The 20,184-nt window shown below is 53.0% G+C and overlaps 1 protein-coding gene across 3 annotated transcripts in view; it reads left to right on the plus strand.

The window, feature by feature from the left end:
* ADCYAP1R1 (ADCYAP receptor type I) overlaps positions 1-15,893 on the plus strand; it is a 61,962-nt gene extending 46,069 nt beyond the window's left edge. Inside the window, exons 14-17 of one of the 3 annotated variants that reach the window (XM_018047116.1) lie at positions 4,403-4,486; positions 7,856-7,985; positions 9,446-9,487; positions 10,976-15,893. In XM_018047116.1, the coding sequence (XP_017902605.1) occupies positions 4,403-4,486; positions 7,856-7,985; positions 9,446-9,487; positions 10,976-11,164 (445 nt within the window). In that variant the 3' untranslated portion in view covers positions 11,165-15,893. The remainder of the gene's footprint in view (positions 1-4,402; positions 4,487-7,855; positions 7,986-9,445; positions 9,488-10,975) is intronic. The other 2 variants (XM_018047117.1, XM_018047118.1) reach the window with 2 other exon arrangements.

Below are 20,184 nucleotides of genomic sequence, written 5' to 3' on the forward strand. Positions count from 1 at the left end.
AAGGCTTCCTGGAAGAAAAGGCCGCAGTGGGTTCCAGCCTTGTACAAAACTGCCCTACCTGGAGTGCTTTGAGCTGGGAGGTGTCTACTGCTGGGTGGGGAGAGGAGGGAACAATGGGGGAATTCAAAAAGGGGCAGGATGTGATGGGAGAGGATTTCAGAGCTGTGTCTGAATCCCCTTGGTCAGCAGAGTTCTGTGTTGGGCTGAGATCCTTTCAGACCTGCCCACAACAATTTTTCGGTTTTTCCCTCTGTTCCCAGAACAAATTTAAGCCTGGGAGTCCCCAGGAGAGACCGAGAGGACCTCCTGCCTGTGCCCACAGACCAGCACTCACTCCTTTTCCTGTAGGTTTGTTCCAGCGGCTCAGATGATGAGGTTTGCCCTCCTCTGTAGACCAAGATGGTGCTCCAGACCCAATCAAAGGACCTGTTGAGGGCTGGGGTTCCTACAGGGGGCAGCAGCCCTGAGCCACCTCCACTCTCACTGGCTGCTGGGAGAAGGAGTGGCTGGGCTCAGAACTTGGGCAGTGGCCAGGCATGGAGTGTGGGCCTGAGTCCTGGTTAAGCCTGTGCTTAGGCTCAACGCTGTTTGAAGCCAGGGGTTAGGGCTCAGCCCCATTCTGGGGTCAGGGTTAACCTTCCTTTTCTTGGGACCGGAGTTTACCTCTGTAAGAACCTGACTGGCTTAGAAAAAGGAGGGTGAGGTTTCTGCACTGAGAGCATCTCAGGCCTGTCTCTGCAGGGAGCTGGCTTTATTCCCAGCGGTCTTCCTGTTGCAAGATGGGCATTGGAGCAGCCTCTTGAGTCTGGGTCAGGGAGGGAAACTTCGTCTTTATTCCCCTCAGGGACCCCACAGAGCAGATCTCCATGGCCCCGTGGGGTAAAGGAAAGAGAACAGACACTGTGATGTAGTACATAGCTCAGCAGGGCTGTGACCTACCCAGTGTCGGAGAGACAACATTCGCCTCTGAAGACAGACTCTTCCCTGTCTAGGCAGAAGTACAGCCAGGAAGCTCTTAGGCCAGGAGCTCAGCCCACAGCCTGAGGCTTCCAGTTCACATGGGGCTCTGTCTTCTCCTTCCAAAACACGCTCTCCCCATCCTCTGTCTAGGAGTACCCTGTCCTAACAACTCCTGTTAGGGATTGTCAATAGGGAATGGTTGCCCACATTTTGCAGGTGGAGAAACTGAGGTCCAGAGAAGAAAAGTGGCAACACCTAAGATCAGCAAGTCAGTGGCCAAACAAAACCTTGGACTCAGGTCCCCAAGCCACAGGTTAGGCACGAGGCACAGGGGGCTGGCAGGTCCTCAGTGGTGGTGGGTAGCGAGGGAGGGCAGGGAAACTCCAAGATCTGTTTAGCTGGGCTTCTGATTGGAGTGCCAGTGTGGTGGGGAGTGCTTCTCTGGGGACTGGGCCAGGCTTTGACGGGGCACAGCATCTTAGCAGCAGGCAGGACCCTATGGGGAATGTTCAATTCAGGTCACGACATTCTGTGGGTCTGCTATGTGTCTAGCGTTATGCTGATCAGTAGGATCAGGGTGAGATAGACAAGGATCCTGCCTACAAAAGGTTCCCCTGCAGGGGTCTCTGTCTAATATCTGGGGGCTACAGTCCAGGCAGCCTTACATACAAAAGGCACTATAACACGCGTGGGCTGTATTTAGCTTGAGACCAAAGCAAGGTCTGAAGAACCCATGTGTTGCGTCCCTGAGTTATAGATGGCAGTGTTTGACCTTCCTGCAGACACCCAGCAAAGCTGTGGCAGAACCCGGCCTGGGAGCCAGGGCTCCCTGACTTCCAGATGTGGGTGTCACTCCTGCACCCGCCGTAGGGGTCTGCCGCCTCTGATTTAGGCCGACGATGCTGCTCTTCAAGCAGCTTCCACCCGGTATCCTTGTCTAAGTTGCTTATCCCCTTGGATCCAAATCAGAATGGAGCTGATCAGCCCACGCGGGTTAATCTCTTCCTCTTGACTGAATTTCGTTTCTTTTTTTTCCCCACTAATTGTAGTGACTTTTCAGCGATTTGGACATTTTTCTCGTGCCTGTCTCTGGCTTTTCTGCCACCCTCTTCCCTTTTGGTTTCTTTTCATTGGATCCTTTGAACAGTCACTGGAGGTTTGGGGGAAGGAGGATATTTGGGAAGAAGGTCCTTTAACTTTATCCCTTCTCCCGGGAGCCCTCCCAGGCATCAGGTGCAACTTTTGATCCACCCTCCCTGCCTCCCCCGTAGAGACACACATCTTTACTGGGATGTGATTTCCCAGCTTACTTGTTGCTAAATGGCCTTTAGTAGTATTTAAAGAAATCAGAAGGGCCTATGTTTATTGTATCCAGGGCCCAGAAAGAATAGGGACAACTTGGAAACTGGAGGAGAAGAGGTCTTGGAGGAGAACAGCTAAAGCTTTAGAGTTCGGGGTGAGAGTTTAAGCCTGGTGTGTATGAAGTGACCTGTGAGGTCTGGGCTCTCAGGCTCCCTGACTCTGATTTTTGTGGCTCACCCAGACCACGGTTGAGGGGTGAGGCCACTTGCCTTAGGAGAGAGTAGTCAATCTTTCAATCTGGGCAAGGTAGAGAATAAATTTGAAGACTAGAATGGCTTCCATTTCTGAATATCCAATTAAACTCTTAATTATTGAGAAAAACATACTTATGTGTCCATCTGTCTCTTTGTACACGAAACAGACCTTTGATATTCATTGAGGCACATGAAGAAACTTCTCAGATACATGACTCCCTCCCAACAGTGTTCTGAAACTTTGATTTGCGGGCGGATCACCTAGGGATGTTGTTGAAATGCAGATTCTGAGGCAGTAGGTCTGAAACTCTGAATTTCTGCATTTCTAAGACGTTCTCAGGTGGTACTGATGCTTCGTCTGGGTAGCAGAGCCTCATACCATCCCTCATCTGTAGAAGAATCTAGTAGCACCCACTGGCATGAAGTGAAAGATGTTGTTAATTAAAGGAGAACCACACACCTGACTGAGGCAAGGATGCTGGGTGGACCTCAGCTTGCCCCATCTATGATGTGTGTGATTCAGATGTCTACTTCAGCTAAATGATATGTCACCACATGTCAGGGACCTCCAGACTTACTCTTGAGCTGGGATCACACATTCTGGATCCATGAATGCCGAAGGTCTGGGCTCTTTGGGCGTATCCATTCTCATTTGCATCAGACCCCCGCAGGTCTGTCAGTTCACCAGCAGCTCTGGTTCACGGTGCCTAACAAGGTGTGTGGAATGGGCCTCTCCTTTGCAGTCTGACAAGATGACACAGCTCTTACTCCATCTCTTACATGTTTGTCAGGGATGGGGAAAAAAATGGGTAGTGCCAGCCCAAGGGTAAGCAGGACTGAGAGGGGCTAGAAGAGATGGAAGTTGAGCCTCCCTGAGGAGACAGAGCTCTGTGTCTCCCCCAGGGGCAGGTAGAGCTGGACAGGCATCCTGGACCCACGTGTGGATGGCTCCTTAAGGTGGCTTATTTCTGCAGTCAGTGGAGCAGAGCCTGAAGGGTGTCCCCTCAGCCCTCAGTCCCTGCCTGTTGAACTTCTGTGGAGAAGTCTGGGCAGCGCTGTGCAGTGGAGGCTCAGCAGTGGTGCAGGGCCTCCAGTCTGGGCAGCGCTGTGCAGTGGAGCCTCAGCAGTGGTGCAGGGCCTCCAGTCTGGGCAGCGCTGTGCAGTGGAGCCTCAGCAGTGGTGCAGGGCCTCCAGTCTGGGAACCACCACCACCCGTGGCTGTTGAGCTGCTGCGGTGTGACTCAGTCCACTCAGAAAGTGGATTTTTCATCTCATTTCAGCTTGCCTGGTGGGTGTGTAGTGTCTATCATCCGCATCCTGTCCACCCATCCTACCTCTTCTCCGCTTAGGCCTATGCCGAGGTGCTCAAGGTTCGGTCAGAGGAAGGCGTGGGCAGAGGAGGGAGAGGATCAGGGGATGACCAGTGGATGTTCCAGTTGGCTTTCACAAGCAAGCCCACAGCTGGCCAGATTCTAGGGGTTTCCAGCTGCCCCTCTTGCCTTGGGATCTCTGGCAAGGCCATGCCCCAAGCCTGGAGCTAACTCCGGAGACAGCTCCTGGTCCCGTGTTGAGACCCAGCCAGGCCCCACTTCTAAACACACACGCTCTCCCGTGAACCCCACCGCCGCCTTTTGGGTTCCCAGTGTGAGTGCTCACGTATGCCTGTGTGTCTGTGTGCACACGTGTATATGTAGGGGTGTGTGTGTTTCTATGTCCAGAGCTGACCGCATCTCGGCCCTCAGCTTCCTCCATGTGATGCCCCCGCTCGTCTCTACACCCCGAGCCGCTCTACCCTCCCTGTGAGCCGTGTCACTCTAAGTTCCCACCTCAGTTTCTCGTGGCCCAATGCCCCCAGCTGACAGAAATGCTGATCTTGTCACACCCAGCAGCTGCGTGCAGAAATGCTACTGCAAGCCACAGCGGGCTCAGCAGCACTCTTGCAAGATGTCAGAACTGTCCACCATTACTCTGTAAGTGTGCGTGGCGTGGCTGTGGCCGGGTGTGCTGGATGGGAGGGGGACGCATGCTGCTGCTGCCTCCACCTGGAGCTCCCGTCTGCCCAGGTTGGAGGAGAGCGGGGAGTGAGCCTGTGCCTCCAGCCCTGAGCCCTTGCCTGGCTGTTGCATGTTGACATCTGTGCGTCTTGTGAGTTCTCTGCAACCCCGTGGCCTGGGGTATGAGGGGAGGTGGTGGGGATGGGGCTATGGACGTCGTGGGAACAGCCGTGGTGCAGCTGGTTCTGAGGAGGAAGCAGCTTGGAAGCCTCTGCCAATGCTGCTTCGACGTGTGGTCTTCCCCCAATCCCCCGCTTCTCCAGGTTTCAGCCTTTGCAGCTGTCAGATGATTTTTAAGAGCCTTGAGCTTGAACTCACTTAGACAGTCCCCCTGCAGGGGACGGGACCCTCACCCAGGTGCCTCACTCACACGTCACCTGCAGAGTGACGTACTCCCACACAAGCCTTTGAGATGGGTACTTGTATTATCCTCTATTTACAGGTGGGGAAACTGAAGCACAGAGAGGTGAAATGACTCACTCAAGGCCAGAGGTTGGCAGGGCGAGGAATTGAACCCAGGGAGTCCTAAGCACTAGACCCTGAGGCATCTCTAGCTGGAGCTCCAGCCCCTATTTGAAAAGCCCTCTAAGTGGGGGATCCCACTGTCATTTGGCATCTCTGGTTGTAGGAAGCTCTCCTTTGTGTTTCTTTAGGCCCCTTCTGCCCATCGATGCCTCCTTGGGGCAGGAGGACAGAGTCTAAAGGCTTGTGTCACTGTCTCTCTGGCTTAATCAGATCATAGCGTGATTCTGTGACTCCCCAAGGAGGGGTTCTAAGGTTCAAACCTTATGTCCCCCTTCCAAGGCCCCTGGTCCCCGCTCTGAGGGACAGCGGTCCTCGAACTCTGAGACCCAGTGCCTTCCTCGTCCACTTCCACTGCTGCGTCTGTCAGAAGGAGTCACTGGGATGCCTGGGTCCCTGGCAGGAGTCCCTCGTTCTTTCTGGGCCATCGCAGGGCTGCGGGGGAGGGAGGGCAGGGCCCTTGGGTTGCACTCTGGTATGCTAGGGGCTGGGAAGTGCTCGAAGGCTTGTGTTTCTCACATACTGAACCCGTCCCGTCCTCTGCCACCACAAATGCTGGAGAGGGTTGGCCTTTTGATTTCTAGGGCTTTCCTGGTGGCTCAGATGGCAAAGGATTTGCCTGCAGGGCAGGAGACCCGGGTTCAGTTCCTGCATCGGCAAGTTCCCCTGGAGAACAGGATGGCAACCCACTCCAGTGTTCTTGCCTGGAGAATCCCATGGACAGAGGAGCCTGGCGGGCTACAGTCCATGGGGTCACAAGAGTCAGACAGGACTGAGCGACTAACACTTTCACTTGTCAAACTGCACAGACAGATCCCTGGAAACAGACCCATTTGGGGAGAGGCGAAAGGGACTGCAGGAGGTCGGGCTGCCTTCTCTCCTCAACTTCTTCAATTAAGCTGCTCTTTAAAGTAACCTCTTTAGTCAGGGTCACAGAGGGGCCCTCAAGATGTCCATGCTCCTGTGTTTCCAGACAACTTTGCTTTTCATTCTTCAGCCAACACTCCCTGCTGTCCTCTGGGGTGAGGCTCTGGGTGCCTGGAGATGAGCAGGACCTGGGCGCTCAGGTCATGCCCAGTGTCAAGGGCTCTGGGGTGTATCATCCCAGGCCCGTGTGGCTGTACCTTCACGGACGCACACTTTCTGAGCATGGGCCCCATGCCTGGCAGATGCTGGCCAGGGTAGATGACAGATAAGTGAGGCACCACACCTGCCATCAAGGAGCCACTTCTGAGAGAGGACAGACAGAGGAGAGGAGAGGTGAGAGGCTAGGGCACTCCAAGACCACAGCCAGGCTCTGAGTGGGATCCTGTTGACCCCCACTCTGGTCCAGGCACCCCCAGGTCTTGCAGAAGCGGCCACCTGTGAGCATGTGGAAGATTGGTGGGTGCTGGGCAGTTGAGGGGTTTTTTTCCCAGGACTGAGCCATGACCCACCTGGAGGTCTCCCCAGGTTATTCCTTCCCCTTTCTTAGCGTACCTCCCCTCTGCTTCTCTTTCTTCCCCTTCCCCATCCTTTCCCTCTGAGTAGGCATCACTCAGACTCTATGGACTCTGCTTCTCCTGAAAATCTGGAGCCCTCACATTCAGTGGAATAGTCTCTCCCGGAAAGGCTGGGGTTGGGAAGAGAGAGGGGCACCTTGTGTAACTGCCCCAGACCAAAGGGCTGCCCCCATCTTCTGCTGCCCACCTCATGGACTGAGGTCTGCCAGAGAGGGTGAGGCTGAAGCTCAGAGGGCTCCAGGGGGCAGACTGCACCTGCAGGGTGGGGCCGGTTCTTCCAGGAGGTCCAAAGAGAACCAGTCTGCTGGGGTGGGCGGAGATGGGGTCCCACTCTTGGAGGCCCTCTGGGTGGCCCCCTGCCCTGAGCAGGACCCACAGGAGCCCACATCACCATGCTTCCTCTTGATGTTTCCCCGTGGCTTCTGCGCCCCATCCCCTCAGGGTCCCACCCCACTGGGCTTAGGAGCCAGCTGCAGTCAAGGAACCCCAGGAGAGCTGGGCGCAGGGGGTAGTGAGGTCCCTAGGGCCATTTCTCTCTTCTCTCTTCCACTCCCACCCCCGCAGACAGCCATCTTCACAACCTCTGACTCAGTTTCCCAGGTGGCAGGTTCCTCCTGCTGGATGGTGGCTGTTTACGTTCAGGGTCAGTAAATCCTCCCTAGCATCCCTCCCATGAGTCTCCTTCTGTGCTCTACCCTCTGGGCCCATCCCCCTCACAGTGGTCAGCACCTCCCCACCGCCCTCCATGAGCGTCCCTGGCCAGCCCCAGACTCAGAGAAGCTGGCTGTCTCTGTGGTCCCCTAGAGCTGCTCTTTCCAGGCGCAGAGAGCTTCCTTTCAGAGCTGAAAAATGTTTGTTTTGCTTGAGGATGCATCACATTGTCCGTCCGAATCCCACCGCAGGATTTTGCCCTGACTTCACTTTTCCAGAGGGCTTCATATCTCCCCAGAGAGGTTTCTGCCAATCACATACTCACCTGTGCACGTTCAGTGGCTCCACGGGACACCAGTGTGGCCTAGGGGGATGGGTACCCCGCAGACTGAGGGAAGTCTCCCCAGAACTTCCCAGGGAGTTCTGGAAGCTGGGGCTCTGTTGACCATCTCCCCTAGGACCCACACCCTGGGAGAGAATCCTGAGGGCGTCCATGGGCACGGGCTCCTCCTGGGAGAGGAGGGGCTGAGACTGCGGTTCTCTGCCCTGCACGGCTCCGGCCTCAGGCCCTGGCGGCCCCCGGAGCAGACGGCTTGCTCTCTCCCGACAGACGGCTCGCCAGGTCCACCCTGCTGCTCATCCCACTCTTTGGAATCCACTACACGGTCTTTGCTTTCTCCCCGGAGAACGTCAGCAAGAGGGAGAGACTCGTGTTTGAGCTGGGTCTGGGCTCCTTCCAGGTAGGCGTGGTGTGTGTGTGTGTGTGTGTGTGTGTGTGTGTGTAGGGAAGAGCTTGTGGGGAGCCAGGTCCCTGACCTCTACCTTGTTGGTGGTCCTAAGTCGTTAACTTAAACTCAGCTCTGAGTTTCCCCTTCTGGAAAAACAGTACTAGATTAGAAGACCCCTGGGAGGGCCCTTCATACTATCTGCCCTCTAGGCTTCCAAGAGAAGACATGCGGGTGCTTTCATGTTGCTGGTGCATCTGGGAGTCCTGAGCCAGGCCTCCCTTGGGCCATCAGAGACAGGAGACAGCAGCTCCCTCTCCCTCAGCATTAGCCCTGGGGATGGGTGGAGTGTCCTCAAGAGACCTCTCTGTCCACATCTGACGTCCCCCTCTGAGTGCTGGAGCTCTGAGTTACCCAGGTCGAGATCCCCAGCACAGGATCTGATCCCAGGAAGCTGAATGAGCTGAACAGGGGATGAACAGTTACATAAATAAGTGTTCCAGGGAATGAGAAAACTGGAGGACTAGTAAGTCCGTTCTTGAAGGAATCAGCAGACAGGGTTGTAAATGAGTGAGTGAAGCAGAGTGAGTCAGTGCAAGGATGCAATAGTGACGCATCAGATGGGTGCATGAGTGGGTCAGTGAAGGCAAGGTTGGCTCCCTTGAATGTCTCTGGGATACAGTGCCTCTCCCAAGCCCAGCTCGTTAGAGGAGTATTTGACCTCGAAGGTTGAAAAGTTATTCTGTGTATCTGACTTGATTCTCTCCCTCCTCCCATTTATTCTGTGTATCTGACTTGATTCTCTCCCTCCTCCCATTTTAACTCAGTTGTTTCACCTGATCAGGTTCTTACCCTGGCAAGGCTGAGGGGTTTATTGGCAAAGCCCCAGACTGGGAGTCAGAGCCTGGGTTCCTGTTTCTCAGCACAGGAATTCTAAATGCACAGAATATAAGCCAAGCATATATGTAGAAGAGCCAAACACCTACTAGGCAGCAGGAACCACGTGGTGTTCTGTGCGGTCCATGTACAAAGCTGTCTGGCCAACAGAGTGGGGAGGTGTGGTGAATAAAGACAGGCTATTCTGTCCTGAAGGAGTGCTGCCCTCAGGGGGCCTGCAGGCTGGCTTGGGAGCCTGGAGAAGACTTTGGGGTATGTGGGGAAGGCCTCTTCTAGAAAGTGGGACAGAGCTGGCCCTTGGGAATGGGAAGGATTTGACCAAGGGAATGTGGGATCCAAAGCTAGGGCTGTGGGTGGGAGGGAATGCCGCCACCAGCCACTTGGCTTCAGGGGTGTGGCCGTCTCAGTGGAGCAGAACTTTGACTGCTTTACTGCAGGCTCCTGGGCAGGTGCTTGCATCTCGGTCAGCTTATCTTTCTGCTTCCTGGTGTCACTCCCTGCTCCTGCTGCCTCCCACACACCCCACGTGGGAGGTTCCTTGCTAGCATTCTCAGGTTCTGTTTGTTCTCTCTCCTTAGGGCTTTGTGGTGGCTGTTCTCTACTGTTTTCTGAATGGAGAGGTAAGTAAGATCTTGGGTTTCTTAGCGGTGGAGGTGCAGCTTGCTGGGGAGCAGACGGGGGTGTGACCGGCTGGCCACACAGGGTTGATCCTCCAGACCAGGGCTCCGCAGACTCCCAGTGGCTACAGGAGGAGGATGACAGCCTCCCCCCAATCCTGCCACCTTTCCTGGTGCCAGATTCTCTCCTGCTTTGCTGAGGCCCAGCCTCAGGAGCAGAGATCCTTCCATAAAGGCATCAATTTCTGAGTGCAAACCCGCCTGGGAGGGCTCACCATAAGATAAACCTTAGGAAATGGTACCTACAGTACCATCCACAGGAAATGGTACCTACAGTTCATGAGGCTGCTCTTGTGCAGGGGTGCTGAGCAGGGAGCTGTCCAATGCTCGACACTGCCCCAGCACGCCAGCCTGCCCGCTCAGACCTGTCCCCTGTAGAGTGGACTTGATTGATCCTGGGGAGAGGCCTGGAATCTTCTAGTAATGCTCCCTTGCCAGGCCTCTTGCTTTAGCCTGTTAGGATGATGTTTTGAGCAGAACCCAGAACAGAGATGCTGAGATGGGAGAGGCGCTGAGTGGGTGGGTGGCTTTGAAGAGTGGGGAGAAGTCATTGCACCAAGTGCTTGGGTCTTGGCTGCATGACTGTGGCAGGCTTCCCTGATTCTGTATCTGAGAAATAAGACTTTCTCAGACAACCTGCAGAAGGGTTGCTGCTGCTAAGTCACTTCAGTTGTGTCTGACTCTGTGCGACCCCATAGACGGCAGCCCACCAGGCTCCCCTGTCCCTGGGATTCTCTAGGCAAGAACACTGGAGTGGGTTGCCATTTTCTTCTCCAATGCATGAAAGTGAAAAGTGAAAGTGAAGTCATTCAGTCGTGTCCGACTCTTTGAGACCCCAGGGACTGCAGCCTACCAGGCTCCTCAGTCCATGGGATTTTCCAGGCAAGAGTACTGGAGTGGGCTGCCATCGCCTTCTCCGACAGAGGGGTTAGATAAGGATAAAGAGTGGCAGACAGAGCCCTGCAGGTAGTGACTGCAAGAAACAAGAAGTCCAAGCAGCTTATCAGGGCCAATGGTGGAAGTGGGAGCTGGAACTGGAGGCTGTGGGTACTGGTGCCACACAAAGGTGCTGGGTGGAGGAGGCTGGCATGTGGAGTCTGAAACTGGGCATGCCCTGCATGTACCATACTAGGAGCAATGTGTTGGGAGTTCACCCAGAAGGGTGCTTTATTTAGTGATCCTCAACCCTAACAGCATATTGGAATCCCCTAGAAAGCCTTAAAACATGTGGGAGCTCTACCCCAGAGATCTGAGTGTCATGGTTCAGGGGAATGGTCTGGGCATCTGGGTTGTTAAAGCTCTCCAGGAGATCCTCATCCGCAGCCACTGTTAATGGGCGTGCCCTCCTGGGAGGGCCAGGGTGCCCGGATGGGCAGGTGAGGTGTGAGAGGGTGTCCATCCGGAAGTGACCACCTGAGTTGCTGCCCACAGGTGCAGGCGGAGATCAAGCGGAAGTGGCGGAGCTGGAAGGTGAACCGCTACTTCACCATGGATTTCAAGCACCGGCATCCGTCCCTGGGCAGCAGCGGCGTGAACGGGGGCACCCAGCTCTCCATCCTGAGCAAGAGCAGCTCCCAGATCCGCATGTCTGGCCTCCCGGCTGACAACCTGGCCACCTGAGCCCACCCTGCCCCCTCCTCTCCTCTGTACACAGGCTGGGGCTTCGGTCGGGCGCCGGCCCACGCATGTTGTGCCTCTTCTCTCCCTTCGGGCAGGCCCTGGGCTGGGCGCCTGGCCCCCCGAGGTGGGAGAAGGATGCGGGGCACAGGCGGCTGTCTAGCCTCCCTGTTTTGGCGCTGGGCCCACCCACCATGGGCCCCTGGGCCCTGACCCCAGACATGTAAATACTCCTTTATTTTGAGAAAGTCATCCCATCCCTCCCCCTCTCCTCAGGGTCCCTGCTCACCTCAAGCAGGTCCCCAGATCCACCCCACCCCATCCCCATCAGCCTCAGTAATCACCTGACCCTGAGTGGAAGGCCTCCTATGGGCCGAGGCTGCTGACCTGGCTTTGGGAGCCTTGGGCAGGGGCCTGCCTGACAAGTGCCCCCTGCAATGTCTGACTATCAGTGTGGACTCTGAGTCTACTTGCCACCCCGTGGCCCTTTGCAGGCCTGGTCCAGTCACCAAGGTTACTGGAAGTCCAGCTTGGATGGCCAGACAGCTTTTTGGTGCGGGCAGACCCATGCTCACCCAACATCTTGGTGTCCAGGTGCCCAGGTGCCCAGCTCCTGGGCATCAGACAGTGGGAAAGCTCCAGGAATCTACCATCAAAGACTTCAGTTTGGATGTAGGGCTAAGGCCAGAGAAAAGTTCTGGTGCTTTTCATCTGGCCCAAGAAAAAATTGCCAAGATCCAGAAAAGTGGATCTGAGTGGAATTTAGATGCAAAGAGCTTGGAGGGATCCACGAAAGAAGACATTCCCCATCTTTGTTATTTTATCCCTGACTCAAGGTAGGCAAGGCTCTTCTGGAAGTTTCCCTTTTCCCCCTCCTGTCCCCAGGCATCACTTGCAGAAGTTTGAGAGATGGATGCCTCAGAGAAACTGCTCCCCAACCATACCTACCACACAGAGCCCCTAAGCCCTCCCCTTTCCTATTTCCCTTGAAGTCAAAGCCATTACTAGGATGAACCAGCCGCCTTCCTGTGAATCCTGCAGCACCTTACACCTCCATGTGCCCAAGTCCAGGGACCGGGGCTCCCCCTCATGCCCCCTCACCCTCATGGACCGTGAGGAGCCCTAGTTAGCCTCTGGCTTGGGTTTAGCTACCGAAATCTGAGACCTCTGCAGAGACTTCTCTCTGGATGTTGAGTCAGCATGGATGCCAATGTGTCCTAGGGCTTGGTGGGGGGAGGTGGGAAACCCCATCCACCATGCCTGTTAGCAGAAGCTGCTGATGGGAGGAGTGACTGCACCCTGACTCCTGTCTGACCGTCTAGCCGCAAGTTACCAGACCACAGCCTAATAATTTAAAATGGGGCAGAGCCAGGTTCAGGGAAGGTGGAGGAAAGTGCTAGCGTGCCATAGCCTCTATGTGGGACCCGCTTCATTTGTATCAGCTTGTGGTGTTGCTGTCCAAGTGTTTTGTGGGCTTGTTTTGTGGTTGTGTTCTGGAATGCTTGGAGAGTTCGGGCGGATGGGGAATGTTGCTTTGCTTGGCTTTATGAAGAAGAAAGGGCCCAGGGGGCTTAGGGACCTGTTCCTCAAGGCCTGTGAAGTGACTGGGGAAGGGCTTAGTGCTTGCTTTAGAGATGAGCCCCATGTAAAGAGGGAGAACCAGCCTGCTTGCCCTGCCTGAACATACTTGGCAACTCAGGCTGGAGATGGGGTATGTGGTGGCCCTTCCTTCCTGCGCCTGCCTCGTGATACCCTTCCCTCTGTCTGAGTGCCTCGTGTATTACCTGAGGGGCTGTCCTCTGGCCACCTTGCATTTGAGGCCCTGTTGGGAGACCTGTCCCTGGCAGGTTGGAAGGATTCACAGGCTTCAATTCAGAGACACAGCATCTGTCCCAGTGGGGCTCAGACTGCTGACATGGCGGACATAGTGCTCCCTGTTCTGGGCCTCAGTGTCTGCATTTGTGAGATGAGGTGGCTCTCAGGCCTTCTCCAGGCTCTGTGCTCCAATAATTCTCCGGTTCAAAGCCAAGGCGCTAGAAGGGCACTCATCATTGTTGTGTGTATCGCCTATGGTTCTGGAGTGTCTGTGTTTGTTACATGTGGAGGGAGGGGGGAGTTCTGTATATTTTCCCTATCTTAGAAAAGGGACACCTGTCCCTTCCATTTGGACCCTGAGAGTGGAAGCTGGCGGGCCGGAGGGAAGGCTCAGGCCAGGGGCCGTCGGCCAGGTGCCTGCAGAACCATGTGCAGACCCCTCCGTGTCCCAGCCGGGTCAGGATGCCACGACTGGGTGGGCAACAGCTACCCCCAGATCCTAGGAGCAGTCCCTTGAGTATGGCCCCTGTTTCTTCGTCCTCATACCCACCAGCAGGTCTGTTTCACCATGGAAGAGGAGGCTTTGATTTTATACATTTATCATCACAAAACAGCAAAAACAAAATCCATCCCGAATCCCCATGCCATGCTGCCACCTGAGCCCTGAGCCCGCATCCTCATGGAGGCTCCAGGTTTCTGCTGGCTGGTTTTTCTCTCTGAACAGATGATTGCCAGCCTGTGAGCAGACACAGTTGATGTATTTTGAATGCTCCAGGAGGGTAGGTAGCTGTCCTTCAGGGTCATGGCAGTGGGGGGATAGTGTAACGAAGGGTTACTTCCCTCTCTGACCGTTTTTTTTTTTTTTTTTCCAAATTTGTATAATGGGCCAAAAGACTAGATAGTTTGTGTAGCCCCCTGGATCTCTGAAATTCTTGTCAAAACACCAGCTATCTACTGGGAATGGCTCCAGGCAAAGACTGCAGTGTTTGCCTGGGCCTGGAACAGGTAGGAATCATGCTGAAGGATGAGGGGCTAAAGGGCCTTGGGAAGGGCCAGGCTGGAGAGGAGCAGAGTTATCCGACTCCATGACTCTAGAAGGGGGTTGTTTTTGTTCTATGCAATCCTGAAGAACAGAACTCGTCCAGGGGAGGCTGAGTTTTCCTTGGGATAAAGAAATCTCTCATCCTCAGTCATGACTGTCCCATCAAGGAACAGGCAGTGTTGGGAGAGACTCCAGCCCTGGGGGAGATGGGTCGCCAAGTAAAGGATGCTGAGCCTGTCAGGGAGCCTGTGAGGGGCTGGAGTGTGGGTATACGGGTTCAGGGCCTGTCTGGTGTTTCCCAGCATGACAGACTTCATGACTCCCCACCATGCCTGAGGCCAAGCCACCTTCTCTGTCTCCGGGGCAGCTCTATGACCCTACTCAACACACCCAGTGGCCCGCAGTCATTCCATCTCTAACCCCCAGCCCTCCCTGAACCAACTTCCCCAGGGGACAGGACCAGAGAGCTGGAGCCAGGCTCAAGGCCTCAAATACTCCCAAGTCCATCATCACCCACCACGAGTGGGTAATGACTCATCGCCCTCACCTGACACTCTCCCTTCCCAGGAGGAAAGCTTGAAGAGGCTTTCTTTGTAATTTTCTGAGTACTCTTGACCCACCCAAGGCTACCCTAGAGTCAAAGCAGGGAGTGCTTCATCATCATAAATTCCTGCTTGGGGCCCAGTGATGCCTGCTGGAAGAGCTCTGAGCCGGGAACAGGGGACCTGGGCATCTCCTGGCTCTGCCATTGATCTGCTGTTTGGCCTGGACTCCTTCCTCATGTATCTCTGGGGAGACACACAGAGCACTAGAGCTGGGAGGAAACTTGGTGATCTGCAGGTCAAGCCTCCCCCTCGGGCTGCTGAGAAAACACTGACAGGTGGGCTTAATATGATGCTTGTGCCATGTTGGGACCCAGGATGCTTTACAAACCTGAGTGGGGAAATGGGCCTGCTGATGTGTGTGCCTGCCCTGCACATGAGCCAGAACAAGACACCCAATAAAGCTTCTGACCAGAAAACATTCAGCCTTGCACAGGAGAGGGGCTCTGGCTATGGAGGGTGTCAGGACTCCAGACTGCAGGAGGAGCCTGGGGTTGGTATCATGACGGGAGACCTGTGTTCCAGCCTGGCTTCACCACCTGCCCTGTGCTCTAGCGCTGATCCTCTCTGGGCCTCTGCTTCTTGATCTGAGAAATGGGAGGACCTGATTTTCAATCTGACCCACAGGTCAGGAGTGAGATTCAAGTGAGATGCCTTGGTGTGTAAAAGGGAAACTGCGCAGATGTGAGCTGTTTCTGGGGTAAAGACCTCTGAAAGGGGGACCCCATGCTGTTTGTCAACTGCTTTGAGCCCTCCTGGATTAACCTTTGCCTCATTTGTGAAACCACCAGCACTTGGGGGGGTTAGGGGAAGGCCAGTGGGCTCTGATGGACACAGAATTCCAGGTTTATTCCCATCAGCTGATTGGTTGTTCCGGAGATAGAATGAGGAGACTTCCATACGGGTGATGTCAGTGTTTCCATGCCACCCCCATGGGAATCCTTCAAGGATCTGGGACATCCTTCAAGTAGGCTGTGTGCCTGCCTTTCTCCTTCCATGAACTCGATGTCCTGGGATGTGTCCATGCTTGGCCTTGTGCGTCTTGTCTTATGTCTGTCTTCTGTAGCTTTGCCCCGTGAGGGCTGGAGTGGGGACGCCACTGGCACCCCAGACTTCAGGCTTGCTGTGGAAGTTGCACCCGCCTGGGTCTCATCTCCCACAATAAAGACAAGCCCCACAGACCTCACTGCTACTGCTGTGCTCACAACCTTGTCCGGGATTTTAAGGATGTCAAACTGCTGTAGGTGACTCAATAAATATCTTGTCATTTTTCCTGGTGGCTGTAATTGGCAGATGTGGAGGGCCGAGAGGAGGGGAGGTGGAAGAGGAGGAAGTCTGATCCCCCAGAGGAGTCCAGCCTTCAAGGTCCTGTGGCTTTTTCCAGGGAGCTTAGAGTGGACTTGGAAAAGTAAAGTCTTGGCCTCAAAAGGACCTGCAAGGATCATGCAACCTGAGCAGAATCGAGGTCACTTGGATGTTTTGGGGGCTCCCGGAAATGGAAGCAGCTCACCTCACAGTCCTTCTTGCCTCATGATCTTTATATGTATATATTTTTCTGAGAGTGGCCCCCGAATATCCCCAAAGATTGCCTGTACTGAGCGCTTCATTAGCACTATAGGTAACCACAGGTTGCCAGAGTCCCAACCCCTAATGTTTCTGGGCGCTTCAAATCATCAGCCCCACCAGAACAGATAAGCAATCCATGGAACCCCCATTTCTTTGAGTTTTTATTGATTTTCACAATTTCCAATGTCCATAGTTATATTAGACTTTTTAGTTTCTAACAACAGGAGATCATTTTGGCTGATAGATCAGAAAAGAGTTTAGGATAAAAAATATTGGGCAGCTCCTAGAATTCTTTTGAGGCTGGAGAAACCAGGAAAGGTGTCTCAAGCCTTACCGTCTTCTGGAACTGATGCCAGAGCTGTTGACTGCTGCTCTCAACCCAGGGATGACTCTTCCGTGCTAGGGAGCCAACCTCACAGTGACCACTTTTGATAGCAAATAGCTTTGCTGTCACGGTAACCAGCAAGGTCAAGTCCCCATGCAGCCCCCTTGCCTCCAGTTGCTCACGTCTGAATCAAAGTCTCACATGAGTCCATCAGACTGGCTGTGTTCTCTCCACAGTGAGGCTGGAAATTTGACTTTTCTGGGTTCTACCTTGGGGCGGTCAGCCTCATGTAGCTGGAGAATTTCTATATTTAACAATAGTGTTTAAAAGTCCTTGAAATAATAAGTGCCTACCACCACAGGCCTGAGATCTATGGCAATTGCAGAGCCAGCTCCCTCCAGTGTTCAGGTGGGCCACTCTGAGGAAGTCAAGTCAATGAAAGGATGAATCCCAACCCACCTACCTGGGGTCCCTACAACCAGACAGACTACTCACTGAAAGCTCCCAGGTCTCCCAGCTGGGGTGTGCCCCAGCTGGGGTGCAGGCTGGTTCTGCCGTTTGGGGTTGCCCCTGCTCTTTCTTCTCCAGGTCCACACAGATGATTCTCCTAGAGCTTAGAGAAATATTCTCACCGATGTGACCATGATACACTGAGACTCTACATGTTTTGTTCTCAGAGAGAGGTCACACTCAAGAAGTAAAGATAAAGTCTTGAATTCCATCTTAGACTTGAATTTCTTGGCAATTGTGAAGATCACCCAAAGACTTAGTACAGATGAGCACTTATTAAATCCTATTTCCTCTATCCAATTTTCTCTATCCATTCCCCCCAATTGATCAACTATTCCAGCTCTCTTTTCTCCCAGACCCAGTAAAATGTACCTTCAACCCTAGTTATTCCTGGTGATGCTCTCTGCTCCTGGTAGTATGAGCAATTCCTTTTGGGAACTCAGTGGTTCTCAAGTTTTAGCATGCATCAGAATCACCCAGGAGGTTAATAAAATACAGATTGCTGGGCCCACCTCCAGAGTTTCTGATCCAAGTCTGAGGTAGGGCATGATAATTTGCAATTGTAAGAAGTTCCTAGACGTTCTACCTGTTATACCTGAGGACAGGAGCTGGGCATCTTAGCTCCTTTTCAGAAACCTTGGAGCTTGACAGTGATTAACTTTGGGGAGGACAACCAGGAACATCCACAACATGAAATTCAATTGACTTTTTCTTTCCAGGCCACTGTTTTAGGGAGCAAAAGCAGAAAGCTCCAAGAGAAAATCAATCCATGGATATCCATTTATTTTCTTTTTTCCCATTTTCAATTAAAGTAAGTATAAAACCATCTCTGACTCAACTAGGATCGAGTTCAGTATGCTATAGATGAAAAACTCCAATGAAAGGTGACTTTGAGAAGATAGAATTTAATTTTTCTCACATCAAAGAAGTCCAGAAGAGGCATTCCAGAATTGTATGGTGGCCGTGTGGTCTCTCCAAGGACTCAAGCTTCTCCCTCTCTGCTCCTCCATCCTTAGCATATGACTTCCAGGCTCAAGGTCAACTCATGGTCCAAGAATGTTTCCTGGAGATCTGGATGTCTCCAGACTCAGGGGAGAGTGGAAGAAGGCAAAAGGTCCTTCCTTTTAGTTTTTTAAATTTTCTTTTTGAAAGAAGCCTCACATCTGCTTACATCTCGGCTCACAGTTAACCACACGGCCACCCTTCAACACAGGTGATGGTATGCCCCCCTAGGAAAACTGGGAGAGAGAATGGATACTGGCTAGCAAACAGTAGTTTGTGCCATAGTCTCAAAGCCCAAGATCTTTCAGAATTTAGGTGGTGGTCACTGAGCTCATCCACATTGTGAAACTGGAGGCTAACTGATGACGTTGATGTCCCGCTGAGAGCAAACTGGAGGCTGCAGTCTCCAACCTGGACCGAAGAATACCTCGAGAGGGTCCCCAGTCAGAGTTGAGGGAGCCTCTTGCACCCACTCACCGGAACCTACTCTGGTGTGAAGTGTGAGGATTGCAGGTGTATTTGGGGCACTTCTGGTTTCCCCCATCCTTTCTCTCCCACGGCTGCATTTCCTGAGTGGATTCTGCTCCCTTGCGGCTTCTACGTTATTTCATCTCTTTTTAATTTGAAGGATCATCAGAATGGTGATGTAGTTCTGTTTCTTCTTTTTTATTTTTTTCCCCCAGTCTTTTAATTTTTGTCAGTTGTCCTCAAGTGAACCCAACTTAGGAGCTTCTGAACGTCTCAACTATCTTAGTCTGCCCTCTGGTGGATGCCTGTCATAGCCATCGTTCTGATCAACGTCCCCTTCCCCCCTCCCCAGCCCAATCCTAGATAAAAGATTAAGAATTTGATGTGTGGAACTCAGTCACTAAGAGTTCTTCTAACTTTTAGGATGTGGTCTTGTAAATGATCATATGAAGATAGTGTTTCTTGGCCTCTTGAAATTATTTCCTAAACTCCTATAAAGCATAGGCTTGGGGTGTCAATATTTTTAGGAGGATGGTGGCAATAAGGCTTGTACCTTTCATTTATTCAATGAAAGCCTGTTGAGCATCTAACTTTTCATTCACCAATTATTCCTTGACAGTCCACCGTGTGTCAGGAGCTGTTCTGGCACTCGTGAGCATCACCAGTGAGATGAGGGCCCTGTTCTCAGGAACTTATATTCTAAGCAGAGAAGAAAAGAGACAGTTTCAGATAGAGGAAAATGTTTTGAAGAAAATAAAGTAGCTAGGGCCCACCCTAATCCAGTATGACCTCATGTTAACTCATTACATCTTCAAAATCCCTATTTCCAAATAACGTCACATTGATAGGTACCTAGTTAGGACTTCAGTGTGTCTTTGGGGGGTGGGGGTGGGGACACAGTTCAGTGCCCAGTGAAGGGAAAGAGAGTCTGAAGCTTCACAAACTTCACGATGCTTTGAGATGATATGGAAGAGATGGGAGTTGATGATGGATATGAGGGGCAAAGTAGAGCGACAGCCTCCTCTCACCCACAGTCACCTCCTGGCACCACCAATGGGTTTAAATATTAATAATAATAATAAAAAGGAAAAACATGTATCAGCCCTAACTCATCCTGGCCCTGATTTGGCCCCCTTTTGAGTATTTCTCATGGAAATTGACTGGCTCCTAATATTCCATCGCCTGCTAGAACGCAAGCCACACAACAGCATCCAGATCCGTAGAGGGCTCAGTGTCAGCTGGTGAAGCTGGAAGAAGTTCATTCAAGCAGGCTGAACACTGACCTTCTCTCACTGTTCAAACAACCCCATGGTCAAAGAAACTGAGAGCCCATTTCCAAGCAGAAACAAAAGCAAACCAATGTTCCGGTAGCCACATACACTCGTGGATGCCTGAAGACGCGTATAAAATCGTCATTCACATCTTTTATTCTGACTCACATAGACTCTTAGGGATTGGGAGTGATGCCTCAGCTTTAGCTGGCTTACCCCCCACAAACTCAGTGGGAAGCATCTTTGTTCTGGAGCTCAGGGCTTTCTCCCAGGCCATCCCACTCAGTCACTCTCTTCTCTCTTCCCCTTACAGGCGTCCCTTCCTCCCTCATCCTGGGTCCCTCCTCTCTGCACTTGATCTAGACTCAGGCATGGCTGGGTGGTCAATGTTTTCCTTGAGCTGATATTTTTTGGAGTTCCTG

The sequence above is a fragment of the Capra hircus genome, chromosome 4 (genome assembly GCF_001704415.2).
Source record: "Capra hircus breed San Clemente chromosome 4, ASM170441v1, whole genome shotgun sequence".
NCBI classification, from domain to species: domain Eukaryota; kingdom Metazoa; phylum Chordata; class Mammalia; order Artiodactyla; family Bovidae; genus Capra; species Capra hircus.